This window comes from Capra hircus, chromosome 29 (assembly GCF_001704415.2).
Source record: "Capra hircus breed San Clemente chromosome 29, ASM170441v1, whole genome shotgun sequence".
In the NCBI taxonomy this organism is placed as follows: domain Eukaryota; kingdom Metazoa; phylum Chordata; class Mammalia; order Artiodactyla; family Bovidae; genus Capra; species Capra hircus.
This window is the reverse complement of record NC_030836.1, coordinates 16,979,845-17,000,057: the sequence shown is the minus strand read 5'-3', so window position 1 is coordinate 17,000,057 and position 20,213 is coordinate 16,979,845. Positions and strand designations below refer to the sequence as shown.

Genomic DNA, 20,213 nt, shown 5'->3' with positions numbered 1-20,213 from the left:
CCATCTGTGTGTCATTTCTAGAAAAATTTCTATTCAGGTCCTCCGCCCAGTTTTTTATATTATTTTTTTTTATGTTGAGTTGTATGAGTTCTTGGTATATTTTGGATATTAGCCCCTTATCAGATATATCATTTCAAATATCTTCTCCTTTTCAGTAGGTGGCCTTTTCGTTTTGTTGATGGTTTCTTTCACTGTGTAAAAGCTTTTAGTTTGATGTAGTTTTTGTTTATTTTTGCTTTTTAAAAATAACTTTGCCCGAGAAGACATATCCAAAAAATATATATATATATATATATATATATATATATAATGCTGAGTCCAATCTCAAATGCTTAAAGTTTCTCCTATAAGTTTTATGGTTTCAAGTCTTTATTTAAGTCTTTAACCTATTTTGAGCTTGTTTTTGTACACTGTATGAGAAAATAGTTCAGTTTTTCCAACAGCATCTATTGAAGAGGCTGCCCTTTTTCCACTGTACATTGTTATCTACTTTGTCATAGAGTAACTGACCATGTAAGTGTGGATTCATTTCTGGGCTCTCTATTTTGTTTCAGTGATCTACATGTCTGTTCCAGAATCATACTGTTTCGAATACTTTAGCTTTGTAGTATAGTTTGAAATCAGGGCATGTGATACCTCCACCTTTGCTCTTCTTTCTCAAGACTGCTTTGGCTATTTGAGGTCTTTTGCTTCTATACAGATTTTAAAAATATCTGTTATAGTTCTGTGAAAATCATCATTGGGATTTTGATAGGAATTGCACTGAATCTGCAGATTGCCTTATGTAGTATGGTCATTTTACTAACAGTATTTATTTTTCCTTGTGTGACAATATTTTTTCACTGTTCATGACAATCATAGATCAAAATTTACTTGATATGGTTAATAAGTGGACAACTGCTTAAAGGCAAGTGTGTACACAAAGTTACTTGGAAGGAAAAAAATAACATGCAGAAATGAAAAAATTGACTGATTTGATCCTTCTAACTGGTGTTTAGTAATTTAAAAATGAAAATGTTTTGCAATTAAACCTCTCTTCAATAAAATTAAGAGGTATCAAAGTTATTTTTGATAATGTGCTGCAAGAACCAAAAGTAATAATAAGCTAGAGCCTATTAAAGATATATCTGAAATTTGAACCTGTATTTAAAGTACAGACGTATTCCAGGATCATACATGGCAACTGATACACAGCTGGCTACATTCAAAAGGGCTTCTATTTGGAGTACTTTCAAAACCTAGAAACGTAAAGACAAGAATCTGGGTTTAGCCATCATATTCAAGAAAATGAAAAAAAACACAGAATGAGAAAAAATATTTGCAAATCAGGTATCAAATTCTTATATGATTTGATATCTGATATCAGATAGATACCAGTTTATCTGCTATCAGATATACATCAGTTTATCTGATAAGAGACTTATATCTAGAATATATAAAGAATTTTTATAACTAAACTATAAAAAGAGAAATAACTAAAATAACTGAAAACATGAACCAAGGATTTAAATAGACATTTCTCCACAGACAACATCTGAATGGCCAACAGGCATGTGAAAAGATGCTCAACATCAGTCATGGGGGCAATGCATAATAAAAACCATAAAGAGATGTCACTTCACACTCAATGAGTATGTAAGTCCCTCAGTCCTGTCTGAATCTGCAATCCCGACTATAGCTTGCCAGGCTCCCCTGTCCATGGAATTCCCCAGGCAAGAATAATGGAGTGGGTTGCCATTCTCATTTCCAGGGCATCTTCCCAACCCAGGGATGTGTCCTGTGGCACAATAAAAGACATATAATAAGTACTGGCAAGGATGTGGAGAAATTGGAATCTTTATACACTGCTGGTGGGGTTTTAAGTTTGGTGCAGCCACTGTGAAAGACAGTCTAAGAGTTCCTCACATGGTGAAACTTACCATGTGACCCATCATTTCCACTTCTAAGTACCCATCCAAGAGAAATGCAAACATGTTCACACAAATACTTGTACTCAAACAGTCATGTGAACATTATTCATAATAGCCAAAAAGTAAAATCAACCCAAATTTCTATTACCTGCTGAATGGATAAACAAATGTGTTATACTCATAACATGGACTGTTATTCGGCAACAAAAAAGAATCAAATACTGATACATGCTACGACACTGACAGACATTGAATGTATTATGCAAAATAGAGTAAACCAGTCACAGAATGCTATATATGGTGTGATTCCATTTATATGAAATATCCAGAATGGGAAAATTCACAGACACATAAAGCAGACTGATTACTGGTGCCTAGGGTGGGAGAGAGGATGGTGACTGCTAATGGGAAAAAGCCTCTTTCTGGGTGATTAAAAATATTCTTAGATTATAGTGATGTTCAAAAACCTGAAAATATACTAAAACCCACTGAATGGTACATTTTAAATTGATGAATTTTATAATAAGTAAATCTCTCAATAATAAAATTCTTAAAAATCTGGGTTTGCTGTATTTAAATACTCATTGAAATTCTAATAAAGTTGATTTTCACCATTCCTTTATTTTTACTTCAGCAAACTATTCATAACATGGCTTAAAAATATTTATTAAAAATAAGGTTCATTACTCCCAGATGGTAAATGGTGCTGAATATTTTCTTGGTACATTGAGGATTAGTCAATCTTCTTAAATAAGTATTTAGATTGTTAGTAATTTTTCATTAGTAAAAAGTTGATTTCAACTGGTTTTTTTTTTTGCTCATCTTTACAGAAATTGTCAGATCATTTCCTTAAGAATAATTCTCACTGCAAAAGTATTTCTCTAGAGAGGCTGTACTAGTTTATACTTCTAATAGCAATGTTCAAAAGAAAAGCATCAGTTTTATCCTGAAATATGCCTGACTTTGTGGCTTTGTAAAAATATATATAAAGGGAAAAAAACACCTGCAACAAAACTAAAAATCACAAAACCAATAAAGAAAACAATAATAATCAAAAATCCTTTTAAATACATTAGGCCAAGGCTTCCTCTAATTCTGGGTTTAACTGACAAAAAAATGGAAAACTATTACATGACATCTCGTAAGTATAAGTTTTACAATTTAGGGCATTTCTAATTCTTTCAGAACAGACACTCAACTTACACTGCACTATTTCTAGGCAGACTGTAATGAAAACACTTAGCTTTCGTTTATTTAAAAAACATTTATAGCTATGTCTGCTGAAAGGGCTTAAAATCAATAATCCCTCAGCAGCAGCAAGATACTAGTGACTAACTCTTATTTTCTAAATACCATTTTCCAAGAAAAGGAATCAGGGCTTTAGAAGAAATGGCTGATTCTGAGATCAGGGTAGAGAAAATTAAAAAATATGGTTGGGATAACTGCGAAAACATGAAGCAACCAAGATGTCCTTCAGTAAGTGAACAGAAGGATAAACCATGGTACTTCCAGTTAATGAAATACTCAGTTCAGTTCAGTCGCTCAGTCATGTCCGACACTTTGTGACCCCCATGGACTGCAGCACTCCAGGCTTCCCTTTCCATCACCAATTCCCAGAGCTTACTCAAACTCATGTCCATTGAGTCGGTGATGTCATCCAACCCTCTCATCCTCTGTCGTCCCCTTCTCCCACCTTCAATCTTTCCCAGCATCAGGGTCTTTTGCAATGAGTCAGCTCTTTGCATCAGGTGGCCAAAGTATTCGAGCTTCAGCATCAGTTCTTCAAGTGAGTATCTTTACAACTGACTGATTGGATCTCCTTGCAGTCCAAGGGACTCTCAAGAGTCTTTGCCAACACCACGATTCAAAAGCATCAATTTTTCAGCACTCAGCTTTCTTTATGGCCCAACTCTTACATCCATACATGACTACTGGAAAATCCATAGCTTTGACTAGACAGATCTTTGCTGGCAAAGTAATGTCTCTGCTTTTTAATATGCTGTCTAGGTCTGTCTTAGATTTTCTTCTAAGAAGCAAGCATATTTTAATTTCACAGCTGCAGTCACCATCTGCAGTGATTCTGGAGCCCAAGAAAAGAAAGTCTGTCACAGTTTCCATTGTTTCTCCATCTATTTGCCATGACGTGATGGGACCGGATGACATGATCTTTGAATGTTGAGTTTTAAGCCAGCTTTTTCACACTCTCTTTCATTTTCATCAAGAGACTCTTTAGTTCCTCTTCACTTTCTGCCATAAGGGTGGTGCATCTGCATATCTGAGGTTACTGACATTTCTCCCAGCAATCTTGATTCCAGCTTGTGCTTCATCCAGCCCAGCATTTCATATGATGCACTCTGCATACAAGTTAAATAAGCAGGGTGACAATATACAGCCTTGATGTACTCCTTTCCCAATCTGGAAGCATTCCATTGTTCCATGTTGAGTTCTAACTGTTGCTTCTTGACCTGCGTACAGATTTCTCAGGAGGCAGGTCAGGTGGTCTGGTATTCCCATCTCTTTATGAATTTTCCACAGTTTGGTTGTGCTCCACACAGTCAAAGGCTTTGGCGTAGTCAATAAAGCAAAAGTAGATGTAATATACCAATGCAATGAAATACTACTCAATGCTAAAAAGACATGAGCCATCAAGCCATGAAAAGATATGGAGTATTAAATATTAATACATATTACTAAATGAAGAAAATGTGAAAAGGCTACATATTGTATGACTCCAACTCTATGACATTCTAGAAAGGGCAAAACTTTGGGGACAGTTAAAAAATCAGAGATTGCCAGGGATTAGGTGGGAGAGAGGGAGGGATGATTCGCAGGAGCATACACTTTTAGAGCAGTGAAACTACTCTGTATGACATCACTTCTCCAAACCTATAAAACATACACTACAAAGACTGACCCCTACGTAAATGATGGACTCTGAGTAACAGTACTGTTTCAGTGTAGGTTCATCAATTACAGAACAGTAAAACAAACTAACAAAGGAAAAAATCTTGGTATCTAACAGTACCAGAGAATAAGGAGGTACTTAAAAGACAAAAGGGCAGGAGCATGTGAAAGGGGTACAAGAATTAAAATACAACAATTCCCAACAACTAAAACAATCTGAGCAGTAAAGTAAACAGCAGAGCATTGAAATACAGCCTAAACCATACATCAGTCCATCCTGATAGAAGAGACAACATAAGTAAATAAATCAGAGCAAAGAGACAAAAAATCATTCATACAGATTAATTCTCAATACTGCCCTCACCGCAGGACATGGTACAAAATTCCATTTCCCACTTCCCAACCCCTCACTCCTACCTCCAGTAAGTGTGGGTACACTCAGTAACTCATTTTCAAAGAACAAAGCAGAGAAAAAGAAAAACAATACATTTTCAGTGGTGAAACTTGGCAAGTAACACAAGCAATGAGTGTGAACGGCATCATATTGATACCAAGTCCTCCCTGACATGATACATGACAAGAAGAGCATTTCACTTCTGTGGTATTCTTTCCACTCCCATGGCTTCCCCGAAATTTAAGAAAAACATGAGAAAAACCCAGACTGGCATACTTTCTACAAGCCATGAAAAATAAGGAAAGTCCGAGAAATCATTATAGACGAGATGAGACCAGGGAAACCTGAAAACTAAATGTAATTCCCTGGTGGTTCAGATGGTAAACAGTCTGCCTGCAATGTGGGATAGCTGGGTTCGATCCCTGGGTTGGGAAGATCCTCTGGAGAAGGGCATGGCAACCCACTAAAGTATTCTTGCCTGGAAAATTCCATGGACAGAGGAGCCTGGTGGGCTATTGTCCATGGGGTTGCAAAGAGTCGGACATGACTGAGCAGCTAAGCACATCCTAAAGTGGATCCTGGAAAAAGGCACTGACGGAATGCCAATGAAATCTAAATAAAGTCTGGAATTTATAGTTAATAGTAGTGTATTAACGTTGGGTTCTTAAGTTTTCACAAATGTACCACAGCAATGTGTAAGATGTTAACAATAGGGGAAATTGGGTGAGAGGTATACAAGAAGTCTGAACTATCTCTGCAACTTTTCTACATTTAAAAATTATTCAGGGTTTCCCTGGTGGCTCAGTGCTAAAGAACCCACCTGCCAACACAGGAGACACAGGTTCCATCCCTGATCCAGGAAGATGCCACATGCTGAGGAGCAACTATGCCCCTGCACCAGAACTACTGAGCCTGCGCTCTAGAGCCCTGGAGCCGCAACTACTGAGCCTACACAGCTGCTGAAGTCGCACGCCCGGCAGCCTGAGCTCCGCGCCCGGAGGAGCCACCGTAATGAGCAGCACATGCACTGCAGCCAGACAGTTGGGCCCGGCTCTCCGAACCCAGGGAAAGGCCCGTGCAGCAACGAAGACCCAGCACAGCCAAGATAAACAATAAAAAAGATCGTTTTTAACAATGCTATTTTTAAAAATTATTAAAAAATAGAAAGTTTATTTAAAACAACAACAAAATTAAACTTTAAAATGGAGCCATACACCCACTAAAGCAACACAGATATCCTTTTAGAAAATGTTAACCTTCTAAATATAGTGACCATTTACTCCATTTTAAAAGTCTGTTAAATAAAATTTAGAAAAAAAAATGCTAAGGAAAAGAAGACTAACAATTTCTTACTGAGACTAAATCACGCATTAATCTTAAACACGATGTACTGTGTACTAATAATACTGAAACTATATTAAGCTAGGAATATTTGACTGCCTCTGTCAGAAATAACTTCATAACACACTAATAAATCCCTCATATTCTGTCCATTTAATCGTCTGTCAAGTTTCACAGTACCGTGTATTCTGTGGTTCACTGTACTCTACTCGTAAAGGGGGAACATAATCCACTACTGATATTATAACAGAAAAACTTGGCAAACTTATACTTTTCCCACATTATGACACATTTGAGGGAAATAAGCCTTTTATAGATAAAAAGAAACGAATAATGAAAGGTTGTTAAGAAAGGTTATCCTAAACTTGGACAAAGCTAATAGGGAGATAGGACATCCTTCCAATATAATACAAGGCTACAGACACACTCAAAGGTTATTTAATTACCTAAGAGATGAACTTTGCTCCATTATTCTATTTACTATTGAACTAAATAGCCCAGATTAGGTAAAGTTACATGTTAACTTATAGATTTTTGTCCAGCAGATGTGCAAATCATTTCTGTTAGGTAGAAGAGAAAATTCTAAAGGTTAGAGTTAGTTGATCTGCAGGATATCAGCTACTTTGTAACTAATCTAGCAATCTTATTTTGAAATTCCTTTATTAAACTGCCTATTATTTCACAGCCTCCCAAATGCTCTTTGAATTAGTCTTACTATTTTACTTATTTCTTCAGTAATTAATAACCAAATAAAATATTTGATACATATTCACTTTATATTTCTATGAATGTTTTAAAGTTTTAAAAATTATACTGACAGGCACAAGAAACTTACCATGACACGTCTGACATGGCCTTTCCCACAAACAATTCTGCAGTTCCTACAATCTCACAGAGCTATTATGATAATAGTTTTCTATACCATATTCTGATAATATTTTCTATTATTTGGTCTCTGTAATTATCAAATAGTATCTTTCTTTCTCAAAGATAAATCAGAAAAGAATCTAAGTATATATTATTTTCAAGACTATCTTTATTCCACCATTGACATTCTTTATCCTGCCAGTAAAGTCCATCAAAAAAAAAAAAACAAAACACAAATACTATTTCCCCTCAGTTTTTCCATCTGCACATTTAAAAAACAATGGGAAATACATAAAGATTGCCTATTTTCAATGCAGCCATTTCCTAAAAAGGTTTTTAAGTCTCAAGCTCTGTATGAGAAAACAAAGATATTTATATTTGGGTAGAGATTCAGTACTTGTTGAGTCAGCATTAAGAAAATTACCCACAGAATCACAGAACATAAAATTTAAAGAGTAAAGATTTTCCTGTTTAATCTCTAAAAAAAAGGAAATTGCACTGAAAGGATTATAGTGACTTTCCAGAGATCTGAAGACTGGCTAAAATTAATGGGATCTGACTTCTAACACTTTTTAATTGGTTACACATCATGATGATTGTGTGAGTTAATTTCCTTTATTTAAACCATAATTTTAAAAAGTTTTTTCTTCCATCTGTTCCAAGTACCTCTCTTATAATTTTCAGGTGTGAATTATAACTGTTTTTACTTTCATAAACATGATTAATTATACTTATATTTTGAATATATGTTTGAGATGTAAGCCAAAAAGATTAGTACAAAGAAAAAATAAATCACTTCATATTTCCAAAGTTACATTCTTCACCAAAAAAAGTAGATACTACCCTGATTTTTTTAGTAAGAAATCTGGATATTGTCAAAGTGTCAATCTAAATGTACTTTTAGTGAACTGACGTGGACTAACCACAAACCTTAACTTCAATTTTTAGGTTTTAGCACCGGGAAAGGAAACATTATTACACTCTCACCCAACCCATAAACAGTAGCCCATGCCAGTAAAAGAAAAGAAAACTCTGTACCCTGACATCACTTCAAGATGAAGCTGTCCTGAGACAGTTAAGAAAACAGGAATATTGAAGAAATTCTCCTCAGGCACCGTTATTTTGCTTGAAGGCTGCAAAAGAAAACAGAGGCCACAAGAAGCTATTACATGTTCTGAACTGCATTCACATTTCTGTCACAACTAAAAATCACAAAGCAATTTAAAATATATGAGGACAGCTCATTCTCATGAAAAAAAGGCAGTTTTCAGTACACGAAAATATATGAGGACAGCTCATTCTCATGAAAAAAAGGCAGTTTTCAGTACACGCTTAAAAGAGAAAATCCCTGCTTGGTAAGTGCTAAGGTCAAGGAAGTTTGCTCCATATTTTTGAAATGCACAACAACTAAAGGGCAAAGTACTTTGGTCATAAAATATACTCTTTCCTAAAAACTGATTTTGATTGAGGGGCAAGCTGAAGCAAGAAATTATGTTTTAAATGTGAAGCATTAGACGGTCTTTCACAATTCTGACCCATGATTAAAATTTAACTTTCACAAGGGAATAGCCTCTAAAAAATGTCTTGTCATATTATTAAATTGTTAATAATAATACATTTAATACAGATTTTAATAAACACATTATAAACTACAAACATGTTCATTTCACTTAATCTTTATGACAACTAGGAGATAAGAAGAGCCAGACCTTATCTTTCAAAGATATGATGAACATTCACATTTAAAGATTTTTATGAACTTGTAATATAGAGTGATTAGTCCATTTGAAACTGGTCAGGAAAAAAAAAAAAAAGAAACTGGTCAGAAACAAGCCAGTCAACATTTATTGACAGTTAAGATAAAAAGTTATTTGGAGGTCATGCATAATTTAAATAGTATAATTAAGAAACCTTCTGTATCAAGCGATGACTATTATATCCATTTGGAGTGAAGGAAGATAATTTACCTACTCTTATATTGCAAATTGTGATCTGAAAATGTTTCAGTGTAATGGTGCACTAAAACAAATACTGTAAAAGCAACCAAGCCAATATAAAATTTTCAATAGAGGAGGTAAGACTCCTTTTAAGAGGTGGAGTACCAACTACTGAATTATAGAAACAAATGAAATGAAGGTATCTTATTTAATTCCCTTGGTTGTTCTAAAAATACTGCATATTGTGTATGGGTATGTGTGTGTATGAACATGACTGTCCTTGTTCAGTTGCTAAGTTGTGTCCTACTCTTTGTGATCCCGTAGACTGTAGCATGCCAGGCTTCCCTATCATCCGCTATCTCTGTAGAGTGTGCTCAAACTCATGTCCATTGATGCTATCGAACCATCTCATCCTCTGCTGCCCTCTCCTCCTTTTGCCTTCAAAAGGAGAATGAATGTGATAGCTAGTGTAAAATTATCAAATGAAATTATTAATTTATTTTGTAACTGCCTATTATTTTTAAAACTTAACTTTGATCTGGTCCTAAATGCCCTATTATTGCTTTTTAAAAATTCATCTTTGAGACTCATTATCACTTAAACTATATTGTTTCCAAGGACTTAAGTACTCAGGACTAAAACATCTGACTTACGTTAGGATTTCAAAATAAAAGATGTGTTCTCTGATATGTCTTCATTATTTACTAAATGATTACATTTCAAGTAAGGCCCAGTACATTTGTATGAACATTATACTTTTTCCTTTCCTTCACCTCTTTAACTTCTTTCATCTGTAATTTGTACGGGTGTTTTATTGACTTCTCTAAAAGTGGTTTCTCTCATTTTGTGTATATGTAAAAAAATCTAATACTTAAAAGTTGATTTTACTCTCATTTATCAGCATTTGTACAAAAGGAAATCTGAGTTTCTTACAACTCTTAAATTCAACTGTTTTAAAGTTACAAACATATCACTACTTCATTATGACTTCCAGTGTCATATGGAAACATTTACTTACTGAAATGCATACTATTTTTAATAAATTACTTCCTTTTAGTTCTACTTTACATTACAATAAATGCACTACAGCAATCTTTAAGAGCTTCTGTATGTTTTAAGTTATGCTATCTCTAAATTTTATTTCAGGATATTAAAGGGAAATTATAAAATATTTCTTTTAAAAAGTAATTGCTGAGAGATATCAGCAAAAATGGTGGGGCAGGTAGCTTCAAACTCCAACCCCTCCACAGAAAAACTGAAAATAATAAGTAAAAACTGTAAGAATCAATTATGAGAACTCTGGAAATCAGTCAAACATGGGTTTCCCTGGTGGCTCAGATGGTAAAGAATCTGCCTGCAATGCAGGAGACCTCAGTTTGATTCTTGGGTCATTAAGAGCCCCTGGAGAAGGGAATGGCTACTCACTCCAGTATTCTTGCCTGGAGAAATCCATGTACAGAGGAGCCTGGCGGGCTCTCAGCCCTGGGGTTGCAAAGAGTTGGACACAGCTGAAGAACCAAACAAATGTTGATTCAAGAAAGAGGAAATTTAAAAATGGTAGACTCCACCCAACAACAGTAGGCTGTGAACTCTTCAAGTGCACATGGACATTGTTCAAGACAGACTAAATGCCAGAACACAAAACAAGTCTCAATAAATCAGATAACTTATCTTCTTTGTATATAATGGAATGAAACTATAAATGTAAACTGGTACACTTACTTGGGAAAAGAGTTTGGTGGTTTCTTAAAAAGATAAACAAGGAATACTATATATATACAATACAAATTTTACTTCTAGGTATATGTCTAAAAGAATTAGAACCAAGTATTCAAAGAACAATATATTGAAAGTATCAAACACCATCATGAAGTGAGATTGATCCCAGGGATGCAAGGATTTTACAATCTCAGAAATCAATCAATGTGATACAGCATATTAACAAACTGAAGAATAAAAATGATAAAATCACTTCAAAAGATACATAAAAAGCTTCTGATAAAATTCAACATCCATTTGTAATAAAAACTCTTCAGAAAGTGGGCATGGAGGGAACATACCTCAACATAATAAAGGCCATATATGACAAACCCATAATGTCATATTCAATGGTGAAAAACTGAAAACACTTCCTGTAAGATCAGGAACAAGACAAGGATGCCCATTCTTGCCATTCTTATTCAATGTAATTTTGGAAATCCTAGCCACAGCAATCAGAGAAGAAAAAGAAATAAAAGGAATCCAAACTGCAAAAGAAGTAGAACTGTCACTGTTAACAATGACATGATGCTATACATAGAAAATTCTAAACATGCTACCAGAAAACTGCTAGAGCTCATTGATGAATTCAATAAAACTGCAGGATAGAGAATTAATACACACCAACTGTTGCATTTCATATACTAACAAAGAAAGATTAGAAAGAGAAATCGAGGAAACAATCCCATTTACCATCATATGAAAACAAACAAAATTCCTAAGAATAAACCTACTTAAGGAGGCAAAAGACCTATACTCTGAAAACTATAAGACCACCAACGAAAGAAATTGAAAATGACACAAACAAATGGAAAGATAAACCAAGTTCTTGGACTGGAAGAATCAATATTGTTAAATAGGGTCATACTTCCCAAGGCAATCTAGAGATTGAACACTAAGCACTACCAAATTATCAATGGCATCTTTTATAGAACTAGAAGAAAAATTTTTTCAATGAGTATGGAAATACAGAGAAGACCCCATGTAGCCAAAACAGTCTTGAGACAGAGCACAGCTGGAGAAATCACACTCCCTGGCTTCAGAATATAGTACAAAACAACAGTCATCAAAACAGCATGGCACTGGCACAAAAAGGACACACAGATCAATGCAGCAGGACAGAAAGCCCAGAACAAACCCATGTGCTTACAATCAATTAATCTATGACACAGGAGGCAAGGATATACAAGGGAGAAAAAACAATCTCTGCAATAAGTGGTGCAAGGAAAATATATACATGCAAAAGAATGAAATTAGAACATTCTCTAACACCATATACAAAAATAAACCCAAAATGGACTAAAGACCTAAATGTGAGAGCAGATACTATAAAGCTCCCAGAGGAAAATATACACAGAATATTCTTTGGCATAAGTTGCTGCAATATTTTTTTTTTATTTAATGCATAGAGCAATTGAAATAAAAGCAAACACAAATGACACCTAATCAAACTTGTCAGTTTTTAAATGAAAAGACAATTTATGGAATGGGAGAAAATATTTGCAAACAGTGTGATCAACCTGGGATTAATTTCCAAACGCACAAACAGCTCAATATTAAAAAAGAAAAAACAGAAAAAATTAAAAAATGGGCAGAAGGCTTAAAGATTTCTCCAAAGAAGACATACAAATGGCCAACAGGCGCATGAAAAGATGCTCAATATCACTAATTTTTAGAGAAATGCAAATCAAAACTACAATGAGGTACCACCTCACACTAGATAGAATGGCCATTATTTAACACTCTACAAACAATGAGTTCTGGAGAGGGTATGAAAAAAAGGGAACCCTTCCATACTACCAGTGGGAATGAAAATTGGTGCAGCCACAGTAAAGAACAGTCTGGAAGTTCTTTGAAAAACTAAAACTAGAGTCAATATATGATCCAGCAATTCCACTCCTGGGCATGTATCTAGAGAAATAAAAAACTCTAACTTGAAAAGATACATGTACCCTAATGTTCATAGTGGCACTATTTACAACAGTCAAGACAGATGAATAGAAGATCTAGTGTATATGCACGCACACACGCACACACACACACACACACACACACACACAGTGGAATATTCCTCAACCACACACAAAAAAGAATGAAATGCCACTGGTAGCAAAATGGAAGGACTGAGCATCTAATAGTACTTATATGTGGAATCTAAAAACATGATGTGAATAAACTCACTTACAAAACAGAAATACACTCAGAGACATAGAAAACAAATTTATGGTTACCAAAGGAGAACAGGTAGGGAGTGAAAAATTAGGAGTTTGTGATCAGTGCAAAGAAATAAAGGAAAATAATAGAATGGGAAAGACCAGAGATCTCTTCAAGACAATTAGAGATACCAAGGGAAAACTTCATGCCAAGATAGGCTCAATAAAGGACAGAAATGGTATGGACCTAACAGAAGCAGAAGATATTAAGAAGAGGTGGCAAGAATACACAGAAGAACTGCACAAAAAAGATCTTCATGACCCAGATAATCACAATGGTGTGATCACTCACCTAGAGCCAGACATCCTGGAATGTGAAGTCAAGTGGGCCTTAGAAAGCATCACTACAAACAAAGCTAGTGGAGGTGATGGAATTCCAGTTGAGCTATTTCAAATCCAAAAAGACGATGCTGTGAAAGTGCTGCCCTCAATATGCCAGCAAATTTGGAAAACTCAGCAGTGGCCACAGGACTGGAAAAGGTCAGTTTTCATTCCAATCCCAAAGAAAGGCACTGCCAAAGAATGCTCAAACTACCGCACAATTGCACACAACTCACACGCTAGCAAAGAAATGCTCAAAATTCCCCAAGCCAGGCTTCAGCAATATGCGAACCATGAACTTTCAGATGTTCAAGCTGGTTTTAGAAAAGGCAGAGAGGAATCAGAGATCAAACTGCTAACATCTGCTGGATCATCGAAAAAGCAAGAGAGTTCCAGAAAAACATCTATTTCTGCATTATTGACTATGCCAAAGCATTTGACTGTGTGGATCACAATAAACTATGGAAAATTCTGAAAGAGATGGGAACACCAAACCACTTGACCTGCCTCTTGAGAATGCAGGCAGGTCTGTATGCAGGTCCGGAAGCAACAGTTAGAACTGGACATGGAACAACAGACTGGTTCCAAATAGGAAAAAGAGCACCTCAAGGCTGTATATTTTCACCCTGCTTATTTAACTTATATGCAGAGTACATCATGAGAAACGCTGGGCTGGAGGAAGCACAAGCTGGAATCAAGACTGCTGCCAGAAATATCAATAACCTCAGATATGCAGATGACACCACCCTTATGGCAGAAAGTGAAGAGGAACTAAACAGCCTCTTGATGAAAGTGAAAGAAGAGAGTGAAAAAGTTGGCTTAAAGCTCAACATTCAGAAAACAAAGATCATGGCATCCAGTCCCATCACTTCATGGCAAATAGATGGGGAAACAGTGGAAACAGTGGCAGACTTTATTTTTGGGGGCTCTAAAATCACTGCAGATGGTGACTGCAGCCATGAAATTAAAAGATGTTTACTCCTTGCAAGGAAAGTTATGACCAACCTAGACAGCATATTAAAAAGTAAAGACATTACTTTGCCAACAAATGTCCATCTAGTCAAGGTATGGTTTTTCCTGTGGTCATGTATGGATGTGACAGTTGGACTGTGAAGAAAGCTGAGTTCTGAAGAATTGATACTTTTGAACTGTGGTGCTGGAGAAGATTCTTGAGAGTCCCTTGGACAGCAAGGAGATCCAACCAGTCTGTCCTAAAGAAGATCAGTCCAGGGTGTTCATTGGAAGGACTGATGCTGAAGCTGAAACTCCAATACTTTGGCCACCTGATGCGAAGAGCTGACTCATTTGAAAAGATCCTGATGCTGGGAAAGATTGAGGGCAGGACGAGAAGGGGACGACAGAGGATGAGATGGTTGGATGGCATCACCGACTCAATGGACATGAGTTTGGGTAAACTCCGGGAGTTGGTGATGGACAGGGAGGCCTGGCATGCTGTAGTCCATGGGGCTGCAAAGAGTCAGACATTACTGAGTGGCTGAACTGAAATGAGATTAACATATACACACTCCTATGTACAACATAGATAAACAACATGGACCTACTGTACAGCATGGGGGACTACACTCAGTGTCTTAATGGAAGAGAATCTGAAAAATAACAAATATAAAACTATCACTTTTTGTACATCTGAAGCTAACAACACTGTAAATTAACTATACTTCAATTTTTAAATTCTTATAAAAAATAAAAAACAAATATTCAAATAGATACTTGACATTAATGTTCATAACAGTACTGCTGCTGCTGCTACTAAGTCACGTCAGTTGTGTCCAACTCTGTGTGACCCCACAGACGGCAGCCCACCAGGCTCCGCCATCCCTGGGACTCTCCAGGCAAGAACACTGGAGCGGGCTGCCATTTCCTTCTCCAGTGCATGAAAGTGAAAAATGAAAGCAAAGTCGCTCAGTCGTGTCCGACTCTGCGCGACCCCATGGACTGTAGCCTACCAGGCTCCTCCATCCATGGGATTTCCTAGGCAAGAGTACTGGAGTGGCCTCATAACAAAGGCAGAAATACTGATAAGTGGACAAACAAAATGCAATATATATAAACAGTGAAATACTATTTAGTCATAAGATGGAATGAAGTATTTATGTATGCTAAAACATGGATAAAGCTTGAACACCCTAAGCTAAGTAAAAAACATTTAAAAAAAGGCTACATATTGCATGATTTCCTTTATATGCAATATCTAGACTAGGTAAATCCATACAGACTGATTGGTGAGAGCCATGGTCTGGGGAGCCATGGTCTGGTGGCTCAGACAGTAAAGAATCTGCCTGCACCGGAGACCCAGGTTCCATCCCTGGCGGGGGAAGACCCGCTGGAGAACGAAATGGCAATCCACTCCAGTACTCTTGCCTGTAGAACCCCTGGACAGAGGAGCCTGGTGGTCTGCAGCTCATAGGGTTGCAGATTTGGACACGACTGAGAGACTAACACTTCATTTTCATGGTCTGGGGAGAAGGGGGAAATGAGAAGTGACTACTTAATGGGCATGGGGTTTTCTTTTGAGGTAATGAAAATGTTTTGCAACTTAATAGGTGTGGTAGCTGTATTAACACTGTAAATGTAGTAAATGCCACCGAAATGTACCCGTTAAATAGTGAATTTATATTGTATGAATTTCAACTTTTTAAACACATACATAAACAAGTAATTATTGAACCTGATAGGGTCAAAAACTAATATGGGATTGCAACTTTAAAATTCACAGTCTAAATACTTCCACTGTAATGAAGAAAGAATAAGAATATACGAATTAACTATCTAACTTAGTGATTTTGCCAGTGGGAAAGGACCTCTTTAACAAGATCTTTAAATTGAAACATTGAAGTTAAGGATCTTATTTAATAAAGGAAGATATAAGAAGTCAGCAGAATAACAGATTAGGGATAAAATATTTTCAACATCTAAAATTGACAAGTGATTAATGGGTAGAAAATATAAGGACCTCCTTGAAGAAAACAAGAAAGAGAAAATAAGCTGCTCACCACCTGGACAATGGGTATGAAAAGCAGATTTACAGTAAGGAAAATTCAAAAGGTTAAGATGTATGAAGAAGCACTCAAATTCACTATGAATTAGAGAAATACAAATTAAAACAAGGCATTTTAAGATGAATTCATTACATATATCTGGCTCACAAAGATTAGAAAGCTACATAATATCAAGTGCAGAGGTACAGTCACTATGTAACAGGAAGATTTCTATTAATAAGATGTGTTTCAAGATTCTCAGCCCTGGTTTATTCAACCACTAAGCCAAATATTGATGTGAAGAGATTTTACAAATTTAATTAAAGTTCCAAATCAGAAGTCCTCAAGATTTGGAAATTTCCTGGCTAGTCCTTTAAAAATAAAAAATTTTAAGAAAAAAGTTTTCTACAGCTGGCTGTAGGAAAGTCAGAAATTTGAAGCATGAGAAGGATTTGAAATGCTGTTGCTCACCTGAAGATAAAGACATATGGAAAGGTGCTTAGAGCAGTTTCTAGGAGCTGAGAGGAATCTGGCTAGCAGCTAGCAACAAATTGGGAATCTCAGTCCTATATACAATCCTATAGCAACAATGGGTTTGGAAGAGCAAGCTCCAGATGGCAGCACAGAATGCTTAGAGAGCTGATACACTGGTTTGTATATCAAACCAGTGAGACCCTGAGTTGAGAGACTGATCCCAGCCATGTGATTCTGATTACTGAGCTATAGAGCTGTGAGCTAATAAAGAGGTGGTATTTTACCCTAAGTTACAAACTGATAGAAAACTAACTCAGAAGAAAAAAGGAATGCTGAGGTAATGCCAGTATAGTATAAACTGGTACAGTTATTCTGGATAACATGGTGAAATTAATCCATATACCCTATGACCGAGGAATTTCTGGATATATATTCTAGAGAAATTTTCATACAAGTATATTATGGAATATGTAGAAGACTATTGCAATTTTTTTTTTGGAGGGGGAATATAACTTAGAATTGGAAACAACCTAACTGTCCATTACTAGAAATGGTAAGCAAAATGTAGAAGGCAAATATAAAGAATATTGTGTAGCAATGACAAGCAAAAAACAGATATACCTATAGTAACATAAACAGAATTTCAAAACAGAGCTAAATGGAAAAAAGTAGAAAACAGAATAATATAACAATAACTCTATTATCATTAATGTAAATTTAAAATATACACACAAAAAGAATCACTCATATTTTATGGGGTTATATTCATAGTAAAAAGACGTATCAAAGAAATTAAGGTGAGTGCCTCCAAGAGAATATAAGGAATGGAAGTGGTGATTGGTATAAAGCAGAAAAGATAAGGCAAGAAAAAGATTATGCTGGATGGTATTTTATCAGCTTGGCATTACTGCTCCCATCTACACTGAGGACTCTGTTTCCTAGAACCCCCAATCGTGCACGGTTCCAGGCTACAGCTGGCCTTCTACTGTTGAAAAGGAATGTGCATAAGATCTGAGAGGAGAAAATGGAACTGAAGTCATTACTCTCAGAAGACTGTGGCAGTCTGACACAGTGACACACTTACCACAGTGCTTGGTGATCTCTTAACTTTCAACTTGTCCGCCTTACTACCGACCAACAATAGCTCTATGGCAACCACCAAGTGCTGGACGGCAGTTACTACAGAGTCAACTGTGTTAGATTAATTGCATTAATGTCTCCAATTTGTCACACCTCTCTATTTCAACCCCCTTGGCATATTACACACTACCCCTGAGCCTGGCCACGTGACTTGTTTTGGTCAATGGCGTGGTAACAAAATTAACACAAATAGTGGCCTGAAAACCTGCTTGTGTAGTTCACATTCTTTCTTGGAGCCAAGCTACCAAAGAGATTCACATCCTGATTAGCATAATAAGGAAATTTGAGAGGTAAGTGGAAAAGAGATGAGTCATCTCACACAAAATCATTCTAGATGGCCAGCTCTCAGCCAACCCATCAGCTGACTAAGCCCAACCCAACCAACCACTCAAATGACCTGTAGACTCACAGAAGAGAATAAACGGTTTTGCTACACTGTGATAGGATACAAGGGCCTTGCAGAGACCAGTAACAACTGTGTGCTGTGAATGAAAATTACCTCTAACTAAACTATTTTTCTGAGGTTAAAAAAATAATCATTTAGATACAGATACTTCTACAAAAACAACCATAGCCAAAGAGTGTATAAGCATCTAACAAAGAGTATCCCCATTTACAGAGAAGGAAACTGAGACACATAGGTTAAGTTCTTGTCTAATATGACAAAGAGAATGAACCAAGGTGGTCAGACTCCAGGACCTCTATCCTTAACCAAACATTCTTTTCCAGGATTCATAAGAAATGCAATGGTTGTACTGAATCAATAACAATGGTTGATTCTGGGGAAGGAAATTAGATTCCTGGGGAACAAGGTGTGATGGAATCCTCCTGCACTTTGAAATAGATACCTTTTGAACAATAAACTATATTACCTATTCAAAAACTAGATTTTAAATAGCTTATTTCTTAAAAAGAGGAACTCTGAGGTATTATCAGCAAGTACTTAAAAAGTATACTGGTTTTATTCCCTGTGTATCCTTTATCACATAAACACTAACACTTTAATCTTCTGTCAGTGGTGTGGATTACTTTGATAAGCACCAACAGGAAAATCAAAAAGCCAAGAACAAAGTATGAAACAAAGTCAAATACCAAGAATATAGGTGGTTAGTAAAATCTAACACTGCACTACTTATAACGAAAATGGGCTTCCCAGGTGGAGCTAGTGGTAAAGAACCTACCTGCCAATGCAGGAGACATAAAGAGGCATGGTTTCAATCCCTGGATCAAGAAGATCTCCTGGAAGGGGGCATGATAACCCACTCCAGTATTCTTGCCTAGAGAATCCCATGCACAGAGGAGTCTGCCAGGCTACAGTCCATGGGGTTGCAAAAGTCTGACATCACTGAAGTGACTTAGCATGCACACACACAAAGTCTAACACTGCACTACTTTTAATGAAAACAGAGTTGGTGCAGGACAAAAGATGAAAAGGTCAAAATATTGAGTTCTTTGAGTGTGTACGAAGTTGCTTCAGTTGTGTCTGACCCTTTGCAATCCCACGGATGGTAGCCTGCCAGGCTCCTCTGTCCGTGGGATTTTCCAGGGAAGGAAGAATACTGGAGTAGGTTGCCATGCCCTTCAACAGGAGAGCCTCCTGACCCAGGGATCAATCTCATGTCTCTATGCCTCCTGCACTGGCAGGCAGTTGTTTACCACTACCACCACCTGGCAAGTAATTGCTCCATAAACACTTGGCCAAAAGAGTGCTGAAAAGTGTGAGGGGATCAGCAATCAGCAGCACAATGAGCCACAAAAGCTTCTGCCAAGTGCCATGGCATTGCTGGCCCAAAAGATATCCTCGGTGCATATTTAACTTCATGTCTGTTTTCAAACATAGGTACTGATAAGCAGAAATAAACTATTTCTTATATTAATGTATTGCTTCTAAGTAATTCTCTATTACTTTCCTAGCAGAAGTGTAAACAGATGTTTACTGTAGTTTTTAATGTCAC

General features: G+C 36.5%; 1 protein-coding gene across 1 annotated transcript in view; it reads right to left on the bottom strand.

Annotated features, from left to right (window-relative positions):
• The window catches only part of NARS2 (asparaginyl-tRNA synthetase 2, mitochondrial (putative)), a 132,308-nt gene that overhangs the window by 61,750 nt on the left and 50,345 nt on the right, over positions 1-20,213 (bottom strand). Inside the window, exon 6 of the mRNA XM_013975783.2 lies at positions 8,455-8,549. Coding sequence (XP_013831237.2) covers positions 8,455-8,549 — 95 coding nt within the window. The remainder of the gene's footprint in view (positions 1-8,454; positions 8,550-20,213) is intronic.